This window comes from Eschrichtius robustus, chromosome X (genome assembly GCF_028021215.1).
Source record: "Eschrichtius robustus isolate mEscRob2 chromosome X, mEscRob2.pri, whole genome shotgun sequence".
NCBI lineage: Eukaryota > Metazoa > Chordata > Mammalia > Artiodactyla > Eschrichtiidae > Eschrichtius > Eschrichtius robustus.
The window spans coordinates 62,092,996-62,113,027 of record NC_090845.1 but is presented as its reverse complement, the minus strand read 5'-3'; the positions used below and the strand labels follow the sequence as shown (position 1 = coordinate 62,113,027).

The following is a 20,032-nucleotide window of genomic DNA, read 5'->3' as shown; positions in this document are numbered from 1 at the left end:
CACATGTGGTCCATAGGAGTTTCTTCTCTATTTCTTTTTCCTTTCACACATTCTCTAAGGAAGCACTCATTTACTTCCACAGCTTTGATAGCCGTCTGAAATTATTTAGTTGGCTTGTTTTTCGTCACTCAATTGCATTTGCTTTCTTTGGCCCACATTCTTAAATATTTTATCATTAACTCAATTTTAACAAGAAGAAGACAGAATTCCTACTTTTGCCTGAATTCCACTCTCAGCTTAAACCTTACCCCTTTTAGGAGATACCAACATCAACATCTTGCTCTCCCATCTACCAGAGTATTCTTTGGTTTGTCTTTAGTTCTTTATCTTCCTTCTTTCAAGCTAAGAAAGTTATCACGAAGTTGGACCACTAGCATTTTTGTATGGTTTTAAGTTCTAGGTCTCTCTGCTTTTTTCTCTTCCCTAGACAAAGAAAACGTCCCAATTTCCCATACCTACCAGCTTCTTTTCTTTCCAGTTGGTATAAAATCCTTCTTGGTGCTTATTCTCTTCCTTCTGTTAATCTGTTCTTCTATATGATTCTTTGCATCTGGAACAAACTCTTAGCAGATCTCTGCCAACATATTTTCTTTCCTTTCTCTTCCCTTGTTGAGTTCAACTCAAAAAACATATGAGTACCAAGCACTCTGCTAGGTACTGGGGATAAAAAAGATAAAGTCGTTGTCCTGAGGAGTAAAGGGGCCTCTTCTTAGAAACCTTTCCGTTGTAAAAGAAGATGAAAAAAAGAATCTATGAGCCTCAGAGCAAAACCAAAACAAACATTTTGCTTCTTAACAAGTAAGGGTGTTGTCAAACTCAAGTTCGTGTGCCCCACACACAGTGAGGCCAAACAAACTGAAATGTCAGAGTTTGGAGCAGAGAAAGGCTTATTGCAAGGGCCGTGCAAGGAGAACGGGTGGCTCATGCTCAAAAGACCCGAACTCCCCAATGGATTTCAGGGAAGAAGTTTTTATATGCAAAATGTGGGGGGGAGGTGCTGCAGAGTGTGTAACCCTCCTCTGATTGGTTGGTGGTGAGGTAACAGGATGGTGTTCCAGGAATCTCAATCATCAGCCTTCTGGTTCCAACCTGTCTGGGGTCCACATGCTTGTGCTCAGCCTAAAGTTATCATCCTCCACCTGGGTGGGGGCCTTAGTTCCTGTAGAAGAACTCAGAGATATATATCAAACTGTTATCCACATCCCCCAGGGAGGAACCAGGACCACCATCCTGCACTATTGTTTTCTTTCTGCATTCCCTCACTCTTCTAATTAGTAACTGTTTGAATCTGCCCTTTGGAACTCAGGGAAGGTCTAGGAGGCTGAAAGCCTTTATTCTACAAACAAGAAATGGGGGAACGGAAAGGTTTTTATTCCCCAGGAGGGCCCCACAGGGTCGTGCTCTGTTTCAACGGTATTCTCACAATAAGGTCTTTTGCTTTACTAAGAAAGCAATAACATCTTGTTTTCACATAGCGGTTTTAACTTTTTAAAAGCTTTCCCTCTTAAGTTGGTAGTCCTGAGTCTGTTAAATTTGTATCTCAGTGAATAGAGATCAAATTGACGTGAGGGAAATTTCACAAACTCTTAAGTATGATCCTTAATTATTTTGTTTGTTTCTAACACTGTTCTTTTTTTCCTGTGTTCTTTCTCTTGCACACACTTATGTTTCCTAAGAACTCTCTAACCTAGTAACCTTTCTATAATCTTCTTTGCTTTTGAAAGGATATCTGTTTAGATAATTGAAGATGTACTTCTGCCTTTCCCCATGTTAGCCTGGCCCCTATGAGTTAGACTATGAGTTAGTGCTCTTTCTCTAATGAAGATTTGTTGGATTCTATTATTTACATCTGTTCCTTGTTCTCTAAATCCTCATCAATTGAAGTATTTCCAAATAAGTATATTATGAAGCAATATAGATAGACTGCATAATCCTATCAACATTGCATCTAGTCTCCTGAGTATGAGGTGGGGAAAGTGAGGGATGCTTTAAAATATATATAGTAATTGTAAGTTATCAAGGAACCACATCTTTTTCCTAGAACAGGACAATTTGTTACTGAAGGGGAAGCTAGGGAAGAGATCTCGTCTTCTGTTAATTACTTATCCTTCATTTCTACTTCTTTGATCTAAGGAAAGAACCAACAGGTTAGGCAAGGTATTGTGTGATCAAAAGATTTGAAAGGTGTGCTTGGGCCAAAGATGAGTAGAGCATGGGGATGCCTGATTTAAACCTTAGTACAATATAGCTTTGCTAAATTGACAAGAAAAGGGGTTTCCTGCTGAGGGCAGTTTCCTACAAAGAGCTGCTTACAAAGGTAAGCCCAAAACCTAATGGGGAAAACAACATTAAACCCCAAGGCTTAAAAACAATCCTCCTTGTCTTGGTGCCCCACATTTTGAACGCACTGGGGCTGCAGTTGGGCCCCCAAGCCTCTGGACCCCACCTGCATGGCTCTGCCAGGTGCAGTACATGCTGCAGCTCTCACAAGTTAGGGTTCAGGCTGGAATTCCACAAGGTGGTTCTACTGGTCTGGGGTAGAAGGCTCTGTGGGGCATTTCCCTAGTGAGGGCTTTCTGCAGTGATTCTCCCCTACAGAGGTTCTTTGCCTGGGCACTGACGGTCTCTGGGGCACCTTTTGAAATTTAGGAGAGGGCAGCAGTGCCCCCCAGCTCTTGCACTCTGAATACCGGGGAGAAAACACCAAGCTGATGCCTTCCAGAGGTTTGCAACCTGTGCCTTCTGGAGGGACAACCACAGCAGCCTGTGCTGCACTTGGGGTGTCTGAGGAGCATGGTACGGGAATTTGAGGAGCACAGCCCAGGAGATGAGATGGCTCTGGGCTGCAGTGGGCCCCTCCTTTGAAATCCTTCTGCCCCGCAGGCCCTTGCACTCTGGGCCTGTGATGGGAGGGCCAGCCCCAAAGATCTCTGATCTGCTGTTGAGGTTATTCTTCCTTTGCCTTGGACAATAGGTCCTGGCTTCTGTTTAGATGGCTGACCAATCTCCCCATTGTCTTGACGAATAGCTCCTAGCTTCTGTTGAGATGGTTCATCCACAGCAATCTCCTTATCAATTCAGCCACACCCTTGGTGTTCTCTCCCTTTGAAGCTTTCTTATTTCTTTCAATATTAATGGGCTGAGAATTTTCCACATTTTAAAATTCTGCTTAATTTTTGATTAACAATTCCACCTTTAAATCATTTCCCTCTTCTCACATTTTACTATAAGCATTCAAGAGAAACCAAGCTACTCTTCAACACTTTGCTTAGAAATTTCTTCAGCCAAATATCAATTTCATCGTTCACAAGTACTACCTTCTATAAAACACTGGGAACACAAACAATTCAGCCAAGCTCTTTGCCACTTTATAGCAAGGATGGCCTTTCCTCCTTTCCTCTAGTTTCCAATGTTCCTCATTTCCATGTGAGACCTCATCAGAATGACATTTACTATCCATATTTCTACCAACATTCGGTCACAACCACTTAGGTATTCTCTAAGAAGACTGAGGCTTTCTCTACAGCTCCCCTCTTCTCTTTCTTGGTCCTCAAGAGAATTTCCCTTAACAGTCCATTCATGGCAATGTAGACTTTCTAGCATGCACCTGCAAACTCTTCCAGACTCTGCCCATTACCCAGTTCCAAAGCTGCTTCCATATTTTTAGGTATTTGTTACAGCAGCACCCCACCAATCAGTACCAATTTTCTGTCTCAGTCCATTCAAGCTGCTATAACAAAACACAATAGACTGGGTAGGTTATAAACAACAGAAATTTATTTCTCACAGTTCTGGAGGCTGGAAGTCCCAAGATCAAGGTGCCAGGATGGTTGTGTTCTCTGATGAGGTCTCTCTTCCTCCTTTATAGCTGACACCTTTTTGCTGTGTCCTCCCATGATGGAAAGCGCCAAGGATCTCTTTGGAACCTTCTTATAAAAAGCACAGATCTCATGTATGAGGGCTCCATCCTATGACTTTAGCATCTCTCAAAGGCCCCACCTGCTAATACCTTCACCTTTGGGGTATGATTTTAGCATATGAATCTGGGGGCATATATTCAGACCATAACATCATAGCTTGAGCAGCATCCCATAAGTATTGGTTTGTTTGTTTTTTTCTTTTCATTCATCGCAAAATATTTTCTAATTTTCATTCTGATTTCTTCTTTGACCCATTATTTATTTAGGAATCTATTGTTTAATATCCACATGTTTCCCAAATTTATTATTATCTTACTGATTTCTAATCTTGATCCACTGTGGACAGCGTACATACTTTGTGTGACTTCAAGTGATTTTAAATTTATTTGAAGTCTGTGTTGTGGCCTAACAAATGGTCTGTCCTGGATAAAGTGCCATGTGTGCTTGAGAAAGAATGTATTTTCTTCTTGGGTTGGTGAAATGGTATTAAAAAAACTATATATAGTTTTATACAGTTGTTTTTTAAAACAAGAGAAGAAAGAAGAAATATATATTTATACTTTCTTTTACACTTACATAATTACTTTTATCAGTACACTTTGTTTCTTCATTTGGATTCAGATTACTATCTGGTGTCACTTGTTTTCAGCCTGAAGAACCTCTCTTAGCATTTTTATAAAATGGTTCTGCTAGCAAAAAGATTCTCTCAGCTTTTTTTAATCTGAGAATTTATTTTGCTTTCAGCTCTGAAAGATAGTTTTACTGGATATTAGATTCTTGGATGACTGATGTTTTCTTTCATTACATTGAATATGTTATCCCACTGCCTTTTTAATCAAAATTCTGCATTTCCTGACATTGTCATCATACCTTCCTTCTTTAAGTGTGGTTTCCTTTAGTTGTTTGAACATATTTATAATAGCTACTTTGAAATCTGCGTCTGCTAAGTTCCAACATTGGACCTTTCCAAAGTCAGTTCCTGTTGCCTACTTTATTCCTGTGTATGGGTCATACTTCTTGTTTCTTTGCATATCTTATAATTTTTTGTTGAAAACTGGACATTTTGCATAATATATTGGAACATCTTTGGATACTGATCCCCCCCCGCCCCCGGGACTTGCTGTTAATATTTGCTTGTTTATATGTTTAGTGACTTGGCTGGGCTAGTTCAGTGCAGTCTATTTCCCACAGCTGTATAGTAGTATACAGCTTCTGATATTACTTATCAGAGATTACAGTCTTTGCCTTTGCAGTCACCCTGACCCCTCCCCTGAAACGGGATGAAAGAAGTTTTAGCAGGGTTATTTTTGACTATCTCTTTCTGTGATCTCCCTGTTAAGCTTCTGAATGGGCTTCTTTTATTGGTATCACACACAGATATAAGTCTTGACTAATTACTAGGTGACTGCTGTGTGTGTGTGTGTGTGTGTGTTTGTGTTTGTGTGTGTGTTTCTGTGTGTGTGTGCATGTGCATGTGCACGCACGTGCACGTGAGTGTTTGAAAATGCTCTTTGGCATAAATTGCTCCACAGTCTGATCCAATTAATGTAAGGCCCCTTTGAAGGGATAGGGAATCTTCTTAGCTTTCTCTTCCTCTGGTTCTCTCTGTAAACTTCTAGCTGGTCTACTGTTTGGCTTGTTGATATCATTAGTTACCAGCCTCCTCTTAATTGCCCACACCAAAATCTCCACTTTTTTTTATAGTGCCCTTAGACTCGAAGTTCCTCAAGCTCTATTTCAATAAAAGTCAGTCTCCTTAGGGCGACTACAGAGCTCACTCTTCTAATGGCCTTCCTCTCCTCCTGAGCAGAAACTCTATACCACTGCTTTGAAACTAGAGGCAGGGATAGTGACCCATTTGTATCAGAGTGACAATACAGCTCTATGAGTCAGGGCTAGGCAAAAGTCGTAGTCCCTAGCATTCTTGGCTTGCCTCTTCCAGCATGGAAACTCTATCTTATAAGCAAGCTGAGGTGAGGGCAATTGAGACCCAGTATTCTCAATTTGCAATGTCTGGTATGGGGACTGGGTAGAAGAAGAGAGCTCAAGGCTTCTCAGTTGTGCTTGTTTATAATAGAACTAATGCAATACAGATCTTGGGGAGGGGGATGAGAAGTACTGGCAGCATGCCCATTCTGGTCATCCCTAGCCTGGAAACCAAGGATAGCGTGAGCCCCATCTTCTTGGCCACACCCACCTAAAGTGCACTTACATCACACTGAGCTTGGGGGAGAGTGAACAGATCATGGCTCAACTGCTACAGGTAATCACTGTTCTTACTGAGACTTAGTAGATTTCCTAGAATAGATGTTTCCCCATTTGCTATATGCCCTTAGGGCAATTTCCTGAGACTTTACATGATTGTGTTTTAAAATTTTCACCAGTTATGTTAGTTTTGCTGGGGAGAGGATCCATGGCTCTCCTCATACCACCATTCTGGAAGTGCTTCTCTTCTATCCTAGATTATTAAAGAAATTGATAATGTTCAAGATTTTCTATATAATCCTCATTTTCCTGGAACATTAAGGAAAAGTAAAAAAATATAGAGAGAGGCTAATATTTATATATAAATTCCAAATATTCACTTTATACTTTCATTTTTCTATAGTTTTATTTTTAACTGTTTTTAGTGAAAATGATATTATTTTTATTTGCTTAAAGTTTGGTTTGGTTGAGACTAATTTTCTCATGGCTTTCTTACCCAATAGGCCAGGTTACTGAATCGTGCACTTGATCAGATCCATAAATGCAGAGACATCTGGAATCTCCTGAAAGAAACAGGTACAGTGGGACTGGGAGTTTGGTAACACAGTTATAAAAGGGGTTTCAAATCTTAATAACCTAGTCTTTATCACCAGAAATTTGTCCTGCTGCAATACTTGATAACCAGTCAAATGATTCTTTAAGAGCTAGCTTTTCCCCATGGTATGTCTGTATTTTGACTCTTTGACATACTACTTAAAGTAAGAACATTTTTTACCTTGATTTTTATTGATGTATAGTATTGAGTATAAAAATAGGACCATAATTGTTCAACATGGCTTTATTGCTCTTAGGTCACTAGATTTGATGTCTAATTTAATCAAGTTTTAACTTTGACTAAATGTAGGGTACAGAGTCTTCCAAACCAAAATTACAATATCAGATACTGCTAACATTTTGTTATGAAATAATCAAAATAATAGTAAACCTTTTGAAGTTACATAGTAGCTTGCTACTGTTTCCTGATTAAGGATGGTATTATTAGATAGACTTCATTATATTGTGTCCATCTGTTTCTGTTTTATTTAGAATTTTTAAAAAAATCAATAGATATTGAATTGAATTACATGCCTTTTAAGCTTCTATAGAGATAATCGTACGGTTTTTCTCTTTTGAAGTATTACTATATTGAATTATAATAATAATATATTTCCTAAAATTGAGTCATTGTTGCATTTCTGGAATAACCCCTATTTGGTCATGGTGTATTATTATTTTTTAAAATGCTGATGAATTTGGTTTCCTAATATTTAGAAATTATTGGTCTATCATTTTGTGTGTGTTCATACATGATATCTTTGATGGATTTTGATATCAAACTATAGGAATTATAAGGAAGAACATAAACACATAAAATTTAGTTCACCTCTCTCAATCTATGGCAGGCATTTAAAAGAATGCAAACAATAAAAAGAAAGAACAGAGAATACCTAAATAACATTCTTAGTGTGGAAGATTTAATAGAAATATACTCTATAGCCTGAAAACATACTTTATAGCCTGAGAATAGAAAACTCATTTTCTTTTCATGTGCCCTTTGAACATTTACAAAATTGATCACAAGAAAAACCTGAATAAAAAAAAGAAAAACGTGAATAAATTCTAAGACATAGAAATAAAACAGACAGCATTATCTGATCACAATGCAATAAAACTAGAAATTAATAATGGAATCAGGAAACAAAACCCTTGACCAGTTGGACATTTTAAACAACAGTAATAACGGAAAATCTAGAAAATCATGATAACAAGAATACCTCATAACAGAATCTAAATTGCTAAAGCAATGCTCAGCATGAAATTCATACCTTCAGTGCCTTTTATTTTAAAAGTATATCAGAATGCTAGCTGTCTACTGAAAAATCAATTTCTTCTTTCTAGGAACACAGCTAGACTCTTATCTATCTATCTATCTATTTATCTATTTATCATCTATCTATGTCATTAGAGACTTGCAAATTTAAACAACAATGAGATGCCACGACACACCTGTTAAATGGCAAAAATTTAAAACACTGAAAACACCAAATGCTGGTAAGTATGTGGAACAACAGGGATGCTCATTCATTGCTGACAGGAATGCAAAATGGTTTAGCCACGTTGAAAGACAGCTTGGCAATTTCTTACAAAACTAAGCGTACTCTTGCTATACAGTCCAGCAGCCGTGTTCCCTGGTATTTACCCAAATAAATTGAAAACTTATGTCCATGAAAAGACCTGCACATGGATGTTTATAGCAGCTTTATTCACAATTGCTAAAATTTGGAAGCAACCAAGATGTCCTTCAGTAGGTGAATGGATAAACTGTGGAATGTCCAAACAATGAAATATTATTCAGGGTTAAAAAGAAATGAACTATTAAGCCATGAAAAGACATGAAGGAAACTTAAGTGCATATTACTAAGTGAAGGAAGCCAATCTGAAAATGCCGCATACTATATGATTCCAACTATATGACATTCCAGACAAGACAAAACTATGGAGACAATAAAAGGATCATTGGTCGCCAGGGGTGAGTTGTGGAAGGAGGGTTGAATAGATAGAACACAGAAAATTTTTAGGGCAGTGAAACTATTATGTATGATACTACAATGGTGGATACATGTTATTATACATTTGTCAAAATCCATAGAATGTACAACACCAAGAGTGAATCCTAATGTAACCTATGGAATTTGGGTAAAAATGATATGTCACTGTAGAGTCATTGATTGTAACAAATGTACCACTATGGTACAGGATGTCAATAGTGGGGGAGGTTGTATGCAGTGGGGGATAGGGTATATATGGGAACATTCAGTACTTTTCACTCAATTTTGCTGTGAACCTAAAACTGCTTTGAAGAATGGCTATCATCGGTGCTCCTTCCAGCAACAGGAGAAAAGCGTGCCCCTGTGCCGATGCTCTTCCACCTGGGCCCTGGAAATGAAACGCACGTGGATCAAACCTGAATTCCAAAGCAGCCAACCCACAGACCAACCTGGGAGAAATTAATCTTTGCTGTTGGGTGATTTACAAGGTGATAAAGAACTTCAAGCTGCAAAAGCCGTGTGGAAGACAGGCTCTTGGTGCTCCAGCCAGGCATCAGGGCTGTGCCACAGAGGTGGGAGAGCCAAGTTCAGGACACTAGTCCACAAGAGACCTCCCAGATCCACGTAATATCAAATGGCGAAAATCTTCCAGAGATCTCCATCTCAATGCCAAGACCCAGCTTCACTCAACAACCAGCAAGCTCCAGTGCTGGACACCCTATGCCAAACAACTAGCAAGACAGGAACACAACCCCATCCATTAGCAGAGAGGCTGCCTAAAACCATAATAAGGCCACAGAGACCCCCAAACACACCAACAGACGTGGACCTGCACACCAGAAAGACAAGATAACAGCCTCATCCAGCAGAACACAGGCACTGGTCCCCTCCACCAGGAAGCCTACACAACCCACTGAACCAACCTTAGCCACTGGGGACAGACACCAAAAACAACGGGAACTACGAACCTGCAGCCTGTGAAAAGGAGACCCCAAACAGAGTAAGTTAAGCAAAATGAGAAGACAGAGAAACACACAGCAGATGAAGGAGCAAGGCAAACACCCACCAGACCTAACAAATGAAGAGGAAATAGGCAGTCTACCTGAAAAAGAATTCAGAATAATGATATTAAAGATGATCCAAAATCTTGGAAATAGAATGGAGAAAATACACGAAACGTTTAACAAGGACCTAGAAGAACTAAAGAGCAAACAGACAGTGATGAACAACACAATAAATGAAATTAAAAATTCTCTAGAAGGGATCAATAGCAGAATAACTGAGGCAGGAGAACGGATAAGTGACCTGGAAGATAAAATAGTGGAAAAAACTACTGCAGAGCAGAATAAATAAAAAAGAATGAAAAGAATTGAGGACAGTCTCAGAGACCTCTGGGACAACATTAAACACACCAACATTCGAATGATAGGGGTCCCAGAAGAAGAAGAGAAAAAGAAAGGGACTGAGAAAATATTTGAAGAGATTATAGTTGAAAACTTCCCTAATATGGGAAAGGAAATAGTCAATCAAGTCCAGGAAGCACAGAGAGTCCCATACAGGATAAATCCAAGGAGAAACACGCCAAGGCACATATTAATCAAACTATCAAAAATTAAATACAAAGAACAAATATTAAAAGCAGCAAGGGAAAACAACAATTAACACATAAGGGAATCCCCATAAGGTTAACAGCTGATCTTTCAGCAGAAACTCTGCAAGCCAGAAGGGAGTGGCAGGACATATTTAACGTGATGAAGGAGAAAAACCTACAACCAAGATTACTCTACCCAGCAAGGACCTCATTCAGATTTGATGGAGAAATTAAAACCTTTACAGACAAGCAAAAGCTAAGAGAATTCAGCACCACCAAACCAGCTTTACAACAAATGCTAAAGGAACTTCTCTAGGCAGGAAACACAAGAGAAGGAAAAGACCTACAATAATAAACCCAAAACAATTAAGAAGATGATAATAGGAACATACCTAATGATAATTACCTTAAATGTAAATGGATTAAATGCTCCAACAAAAAGACATAGACTGGCTGAATGGATACAAAAACAAGACCCGTATATATGCTGTCTACAAGAGACCCCCTTCAGACCTAGGGACACATACAGACTGAAAGTGAGGGGATGGAAAAAGATATTCCATGCAAATGGAAACCAAAAGAAAGCTGGAGTAGCAATTCTCATATCAGACAAAATAGAATTTAAAACAAAGACTATTACAAGAGACAAAGAAGGATGCTACATAATGATCAAGGGATCAATCCAAGAAGAAGATATAACAATTATAAATATATATGCACCCAACATAGGAGCACCTCAATACATAAGGCAAATACTAACAGCCATAAAAGGGGAAATCGACAGTAACACCACCATAGTAAGGGACTCTTAACACCCCACTTTCACCAATGGACAGATCATCCAAAATGAAAATACATAAGGAAACACAAGCTTTAAATGATACATTAAACAAGATGGACTTAATTGATATTTATAGGACATTCCATCCAAAAACGACAGAATACACATTCTTCTCAAGTGCTCATGGAACATTCTCCAAGATAGATCATATCTTGGGTCACAAATCAAGCCTTGGTAAATTTAAGAAAATTGAAATCATATCAAGTATCTTTTCTGACCACAATGCTATGAGACTAGATATCAATTAAAGGAAAAAATCTGTAAGAAATACAAACACATGGAGGCTAAACAACACACTACTTAATAACGAAGAGATCACTGAAGAAATCAAAGGGGAAATCAAAAAATACCTAGAAACAAATGAAAATGAAAACACGACGACCCAAAACCTATGGGATGCAGCAAAAGCAGTTCTAAGAGGGAAGTTTATAGCAATACAATCCTACATCAAGAAACAAGAAACATCTCAAATAAACAACCTAACCTTACCCCTAAAGCAATTAGAGAAAGAAGAACAAAAAAACCCCAAAGTTAGCAGAAGGAAATAAATCATAAAGATCAGATCAGAAATAAATGGAAAAGAAATGATGGAAACGATAGCAAAGATCAATAAAACTAAAAGCTGGTTCTCTGAGAAGATAAACAATATTGATAAACCATTAGCCAGACTTACCAAGATAAAAAGGGAGAAGACTCAAGTCAATAGAATTAGAAATGAAAAAGGAGAAGTAACAACTGACCCTGCAGAAATACAAAGGATCATGAGAGATTACTACAAGCGACTATATGCCAATAAAATGGACAAATTCTTAGAAATGCACAACCTTCCGTAACGGAACCAGGAAGAAATAGAAAATATGAACAGACCAATCACAAGCACTGAAATTGAAACTGTGATTAAAAATCTTCCAACAGGGGACTTCCCTGGTGACGCAGTGGTTGAGAATCTGCCTGCCAATGCAGGGGACACAGGTTCGAGCCCTGGTCTGGGAAGATCCCACATGCCGCGGAGCAGCTGGGCCCGTGAGCCACAACTACTGAGCCTGCGCGTCTGGAGCCTGTGCTCCGCAACAAGAGAGGCCACGATAGTGAGAAGCCTGCACACCGCGATGAAGAGTGGCCCCCGCTCGCCGCAACTAGAGAAAGCCCTTTCACAGAAACGAAGACCCACCACAGCCAAAAATAAATAAATAAATTAATTAATTTAAAAAAAAATCTTCCAAGAAACAAAAGCGCAGGACCGGATGGCTTCACAGGCGAATTCTATCAAACATTTAGAGAAGAGCTAACACCTATCCTTCTCAAACTCTTCCAAAATATAGCAGAGGGAGGAGCACTCCCAAACTCCTTCTATGAGGCAACCATCAGTCTGATACCAAAACCAGACAAAGATGTCACAGAGAAAGAAAACTACAGGCCAATATCACTGATGAACAGAGATGCAAAAATCCTCAGCAAAATACTAGCAAACAGAATCCAACAACACATTAAAAGGATCATACACCATGATCAAGTGGGGTTTATCCCGGGAATGCAAGGCTTCTTCAATATACGCAAATCAATCAACGTGATACACCATATTAACAACTTGAATAAGAAAAACCATATGATCATCTCAATAGATGCAGAGAAAGCTTCGACAAAATTCAACACCCATTTATGATAACAACCCTCCAGAATATAGGCATAGAGGAAATTTTCCTCAACATAATAAAGGCCGTATATGACAAACCCACAGCCAACATCGTCCTCAATGGTGTAAAGCTCAAACCATTTCCACTAAGATCAGGAACAAGACAAGGTTGCCCACTCTCACCACTATTATTCAACATAGTTTGGAAGTTTTAGCCACAGCAGTCAGAGAAGAAAAAGAAATAAAAGGAATCCAAATGGGAAAAGAAGAGGTAAAGCTGTCACTGTTTGCACATGACATGATACTATACATAGAGAATCCTCAAGATGCTACCAGAAAACTACTAGAGCTAATCAATGAATTTGGTAAAGTAGCAGGATACCAAATTAATGCACAGAAATCTCTTGCATTCGTATACACTAAAGATGAGAAATCTGAAAGTGAAATTAAGAAAACACTCCCATTTACCATTGCAAGAAAAAGAATAAAATATCTAGGAATACACCTATGTAAGGAGAAAAAAGACCTGTATGCAGAAAATTATAAGACACTGATGAAAGAAATTAAAGATGATACAAATAGATGGAGAGATATACCATGTTCTTGGATAGGAAGAATCAACATTGTGAAAATGACTCTACTATCCAAAGCAATCTACAGTTTCAATGCAATCCCTATCAAACTACCACTGGCATTTTTCACAGAACTAGGACAAAAAATTTCACAATTTGTATGGAGACACAAAAGACCCCGAATAGCCAAAGCAATCTTGAGAGAGAAAAACGGAGTTGGAGGTATCAGGCTCCCTGACTGCAGACTATACTACAAATCTACAGTAATCAAGACAGTATGGTACTGGCACAAAAACAGAAATATAGATCAATGGAACAGGATAGAAAGCCCAGAGATAAACCCACACACATATGGTCACCTTATCTTTGATAAAGGAGGCAAGAATATACAGTGGAGAAAGACAGCCTCTTCAATAAGTGGTGCTGGGAAAACTGGACAGCTACGTGTAAAAGAATGAAATTAGAAAACTTCCTAACACCGTACACAAAAATAAACTGAAAATGGTTTAAAGACCAAAATGTAAGCCAGACACCATCAAACTCTTAGAGGAAAACATAGGCAGAATGCTCTATGACATAAATCACAGCAAGATCCTTTTTGACCCATCTCCTAGAGAAATGGAAATAAAACCAAAAATAAACAAATGGGACCTAATGAAACTTAAAAGCTTTTGCACAGCAAAGGAAACCATAAACAAGACCAAAAGACAACCCTCAGAATGGGAGAAAATATTTGCAAATGAAGCAACTGACAAAGGATTAATCTCCAAAATTTACATGCAGCACATGCAGCTCAATATAAAAAAAAAAAAAAACAACCCAATCCAAAAATGGGCAGAAGACCTAAATAGACATTTCTCCAAAGAAGATATACAGATTGCCAACAGACACATGAAAGAATGCTCAACATCATTAATCACTAGAGAAATGCAAATCAAAACTACAATGAGGTATCAGCTCACACCAGTCAGAATGGCCATCATCAAAAAATCTAGAAACGGGGCTTCCCTGGTGGCGCAGTGGTTGAGAGTCTGCCTGCCAATGCATGGGACACGGGTTCGAGCCCTGGTCTGGGAAGATCCCACATGCCGCGGCAACTGGGCCTGTGAGCCACAACTGCTGAGCCTGCGCGTCTGGAGCCTGTGCTCCGCAACTGGAGAGGCCGCGATGGTGAGGGGCCCGCGCACCGCGATGAAGAGTGGCCCCCGCTTGCCACAACTAGAGAACAGCCCTTGCACAGAAACGAAGACCCAACACAGCCATAAATAAATAAGTAAAATTAAAAAAAAAAAATTTAAAAGAATCAGAGCCTCTGTCCAAAGTGGCCCTGAATGATTTTGAAAAAAAAAAAAATCTAGAAACAATAAATGCTGGAGAGGGTGTGGAGAAAAGGGAACCCTCTTTCACTGTTGGTGGGAATATAAATTGATACAGCCACTATAGAGAACAGTATGGACGTTCCTTAAAAAACTAAAAATAGAACTACCATATGACCCAACAATCCCACTACTGGGCATATACCCTGAGAAAACCATAATTCAAAAAGAGTCATGTACCAAAATGTTCATTGCAGCTCTATTTACAATAGCCAGGACATGGAAGCAACCTAAGCGTTCCATCGACAGATGAATGGATAAAGAAGATGTGGCACATATATACAATGGAATATGACTCAGCCATAAAAAGGAATGAAACTGAGTTACTTGTAGTGAGGTGGATGGACCTAGAGTCTGTCATACAGAGTGAAGTAAGTCAGAAAGAGAAAAAGAAATACCGTATGCTAACACATATATATGGAATCTAAAAAAAAAAAATGATCATGAAGGACCTAGGGGCGAGACGGGAATAAAGATGCAGACCTACTAGAGAATGGACTTGAGGATACGGGGAGGGGGAAGGGTAAGCTGGGACAAAGAGAGAGAGTGGCATGGACATATATACACTACCAAACGTAAAATAGATAGCTAGTGGGAAGCAGCCGTATAGCACAGGGAGATCAGCTCGGTGCTTTGTGACCACCTAGAGGGGTGGGATAGGGAGGGTGGGAGGGAGGCAGATGCAAGAGGGAAGAGGTATGGGGACATATGTATATGTATAACTGATTCACTTTGTTATAAAGCAGAAACTAGCACACCATTTTAAAGCAATTATACTCCAATAAAGATGTTTAAAAAAAAAAAAGAATGGCTATCATCAAAAAGGCAAGGGAGAGGGCTTCCCTGTTGGCGTAGTGATTGAGAATCCGCCTGCCGATGCAGGGCACACGGGTTTGAGCCCTGGTCCCAGAAGATCCCACATGCCGCCGAGCAGCTAAGCCTGTGCGCCACAACTACTGAGCCTGCACTCTAAAGCCTGCAAGCCACAACTACTGAAGCCCACGTGCCTAGAGCCTGTCCTCTGCAACAGGAGAAGCCACCACAATGAGAAGCCCATGCACCGCAACAAAGAGTAGCCCCTGCTGTCCGCAAGTAGAGAAAAGCCTGCATGCAGCAACGAAGACCCAACGCAGCCAAAAATAAATAAATAAATCTTTAAAAAATTTAAAAAGGCAAGGGAGGATGTGGAGAAAAGGGAATCCTTGTGCACTGTTGATGGGACTGTAAATTGGTACAGGTACTATGAAAAACAATGTGGAGGTTCCTCAAAAAATTAAAAATAGAACCACCGTATGATCCAGAAATCCCACTACTGAGTATATATCCGAAGGAAATGAAATCACTATTGCAAAGAGATACCTGCAGCACCATGTTCACTGCAGCATTATTCGCAATAGTCAAGACATGGAAATAGTCTAAGTATCCATTGAAGGATGAATGGATAAAGAAAATGTGACATACATACATATATATATGTATGTCTGTATGTACCATTAGTTACAGCTCCAAGGATGATGGGTTGTAAAATGCTATTAAAAACGGATTTTATTTTAAAGTAAAAAAAATAAAGTAAATCTATTAATTAAAAAATAAACAAATGTGGTAGCAGGAAAGACTATAATAGGAAATTTCTTAGTGTTGACGATTCTTTGGCAGTTTTTCTGGAATATAGTATGCTTTTTCAATTTGTAAATTAAAGTGTTCCTCTTTTTCTAGAAAATTTTCTAGAACTGTTTTTAAACATTTGGTTTTATTTTTTTTCAGTTTTCTTCTTTAGGAACTCTGGGTATGTTTTGGATCTCCTTTGCTTGTCTTCCAAATCTACCATCTTCTCTCTTTTTAGAGTTTTAATTTCTGTTCTCATTTTTTGAACACGTTAGAGATTTAACTCGTTAATTAATAAAGGAACCAGTAAGATGTTACAGCTGTTTCAAAAGATGAGTAAAACACACACACACACACACACACACACACACACACACACACACACACAGGCAATTAGGAAATGGATTTACAAGTATATTCAAAACTGAATTGCCCATAGGTGTGTGTGAATGTGCATGGGTATGTTATCCTTTGCTATTCCAAAGCTAGGATACAAAGGCCAAGAAACTCTCTCCACCATATTTACCTGTAGTACTTATAAATTTGAGGAAAATCATCTTTTTTCAAGGTCCTTCAAATTTACTAAGGTCCCTGGCCTTATGGAAAGTGAACTTTTTGTCACATTTAGACTGGGAACCCTCCCTATAAGTCAGGTAACAGGACAGTTCACTGAGAGGACTTCGTAGGCATTTACTCCATACAGCTGAGGTAAGAGCAACCTTATTCCTTAAACGTATCTTATCATACCTGATTAAGTGGCTCTCTTTCTTAAATATGGATAGTTCATGCAAGGCCTTTGTTGCACAATGAGTCCATTTATATCCTGGTTTAAAAAGTGGAAGATTTTTATAGAACCAATGCAATAACTATATTGCCATGAAAAATAGGGAGACTTAGGAACAGTTTCTGAATTCATAAGGGAGGGGTAGGATGGGGAGGAGGTAAGTGAGGATCATATCATTTTTAAATATTTTAATTTAGGTTACAGAAGCAGCATCTACTAAATTGTTTTGAGTTACAAATAACTTACAAAGAAAAAGGACTTTCTCATAAATTCAGAAAACAGAACATTAAAACATAATCAACGATATTCCAAATAAATAACCACAATAAAATTTCCCTCATCAATTTATTCAGTCCTATATCATTAGTGCTAGATCTTTGGTTAGTAGTCTGCTTTCATGAAGCTGTATGCTTCTAAACTTAAAAAAAAAAATCTCTGGAAATCCTCACTAAGTACACTGGTCTCAAAGTTGTGTATGCAATGTTAACTTAGAAACCTGTACCTGAAAGTCTATTCTGATACGTCAGTAGTTTGAAGAACCTGGTCAGTAGTTTGAAGAACCTCGTACAGTCCTTTTCTGTGAGTCTCTGAGCCTGTCCTTTGTTGGAGACACAGACTCTGGCCTGTAACTTATAGCAGTCTTCAAGCCAGCAATAGAGTAAAACAAAAACTGTATACTATAGAGAGTTAAGGGCTGTGGTTAATTTAGTAAGGTAACCAATAATATCAGAATGGAGGAAGGCAAACTTCTCTATTGGGGTACAGTACATAACTATTTCATAAGAGTTTTTATTGTGGTAAAAAATATATATATAACATAAATTTGCCATTTTAGCCATTTTTACATATACAAATCAGTGGCATTAATTACATTCACAATGTTGTGCTATTTATTTCCAAAACTTTTTCATCACCCCAAGCAGAAACTCTGTACCCATTAAAAAATACCTCCCTATTCCCCCTTCTCCCAGCCCCTGGTAACCTCTAATGTTCTTAATGTCTCTATGATTTTGCCTATTCTAGATATTTCATTTAAGGGCAATCATACGATATTTATACTTTTGAGACTGGCTTATTTCACTTAACATAATGTTTTTAAGGTTCATCCATGTTGTGACATATTAGTACTTCATTCCTTTTTATGGCTGAATAATATTCTATTGTATGGATATACCATATTTTGTTTATCAATTCATCTGTTGATGGACTCTTGGGTTGTTATCACCTTTTAGCTATTATGGATAATGCTGCTATGAGCATTGGTGTACAAATATACAAAGCAAATATCTGTTTGAGCCCCTGCTATCAATCTTTTGGATCTATATCTAGGAGTGGAATTGCTGGGTTATACGATAATTCTACATTTAGCTTTTTGCAGAACTGCCAAACTGTTTTCCATAGCACTACACCATTTTACATTCCCACAAGCACTGAATGAAATTTCTAATTTCTCCACCTCCTGGTAGCCATCCTAGTGAGTATGAAGTGGTATCCCATGGTTTTATTTGCATTTTCCTAATGACTAATGATGTTGAGTGTCTTTTCATGTGTTTATTGTCCATTTATATATCTTCTTTGGGAAAAAAAGGACTTGTCTGTCAAGTCCTTTGCCCATTTAATTGGGTTAGCTGTCTTTTTATTGTTGCTTGTATTAAGCCTAAAAAAGAAAAACCTAAAGTTTCTTCCCCCTCCTGTGTTTTTTCTTTCCTGTATACCTCCTTTACCTTCACAGAGAACACTTCTGGTCACCAAACGTGTGGAGATTTTCCCCCACACGAAGCAATTTTCTGTGACACCAGCTGAGTGTGCTGCAATTCACCTGGGCTTCTGACCAATGGCTATAGATCAGAGATCCCAACAGCTCTCCCCTTGGGTTCAATTAATTTGCTAGAGAGGCTCATGGAGCTCAGGGAAACATTTACTTATGGTTACCAGTTTATTATAAACGGAGATGATAAAGGATACAGATGAACATCCAGATGGAAGAGATGAGTAGGGCAAGGTATGTGAGAAGGGACGCAGATCTTCCATGCCCTCTCCAGAGATGCCACTTTCCCAGCACCTTCATGACTTCATCAACCCAGAAGCTCTCGGAACCCTGTACTTTGGGGATGTTTATGGATGCTTCATCACGTAGGCATGATTAATCATTAACTCCATTTTCAGCCCTTATCCCTTCTTAAGAGAGTGGGGGACGGGGCTTAAAATTTCAAGCTTATAATCATGGCTTGGTCTTTCCAGTGACTAGTCCACATCCAGGAGCCCACCCAGAGTCACCTCACTAGAACAAAAGATACTCCTATCACCCAGGAAATTACAAGGGTTTCAGGAGCTCTGTGTCAGGAACAATGATCAAAGACCAATATTAGAACAAGAGATGCTTCTTGTGTTCTTATCACTTGGGAAATTATAGGAGTTTTAGGAGCCCTGTACCAGGAACAAGAGGCAGAGACCAATATATATATTTTCTATTATCTCACAAAACCCTTATCAGGTACATCATTTGCAAGTATTTTCTCCTATTCTGTAGGTTGTCTTTTCACTTTCTTGATAATGTCCTTTGATGCACAACAGATTTTAATTTTGATGAAGTCCAGTTTATCTACCTTTTCTTTTGTTGCTCATGATTTTAGTGTCATATTTAAGAATCTATTGCCAAATCCAAGTTCATGAAGATTTGCCCCTATATTTTCTTCTAAGAGCTTTATAGTTTTAGCTCTTATATTTAGGTCATTGGTCCATTTTGAGTTAATTTTTGTATATGGTATGAGGTAAGCATCCAGCTTCATTCTTTTGTGTGTGGAAATCCATTTGCCCCAGCAGTATTTTTTGAAGAGACTTCTTTTCCTCGTTAAGGAGTATTGACATTCTTGTTGAAAATCAGTTGGCCATAGATGTTTATTTCTGTTCTCAGTTC

The 20,032-nt window shown here is 38.6% G+C and overlaps 1 protein-coding gene across 1 annotated transcript in view; it reads left to right on the top strand.

Moving 5' to 3' along the window:
• TEX11 (testis expressed 11) overlaps nucleotides 1-20,032 on the top strand; it is a 375,812-nt gene that overhangs the window by 303,516 nt on the left and 52,264 nt on the right. The window contains exon 25 of the mRNA XM_068533357.1: nucleotides 6,634-6,701. Within this exon, the coding sequence (XP_068389458.1) occupies nucleotides 6,634-6,701 (68 nt within the window). The remainder of the gene's footprint in view (nucleotides 1-6,633; nucleotides 6,702-20,032) is intronic.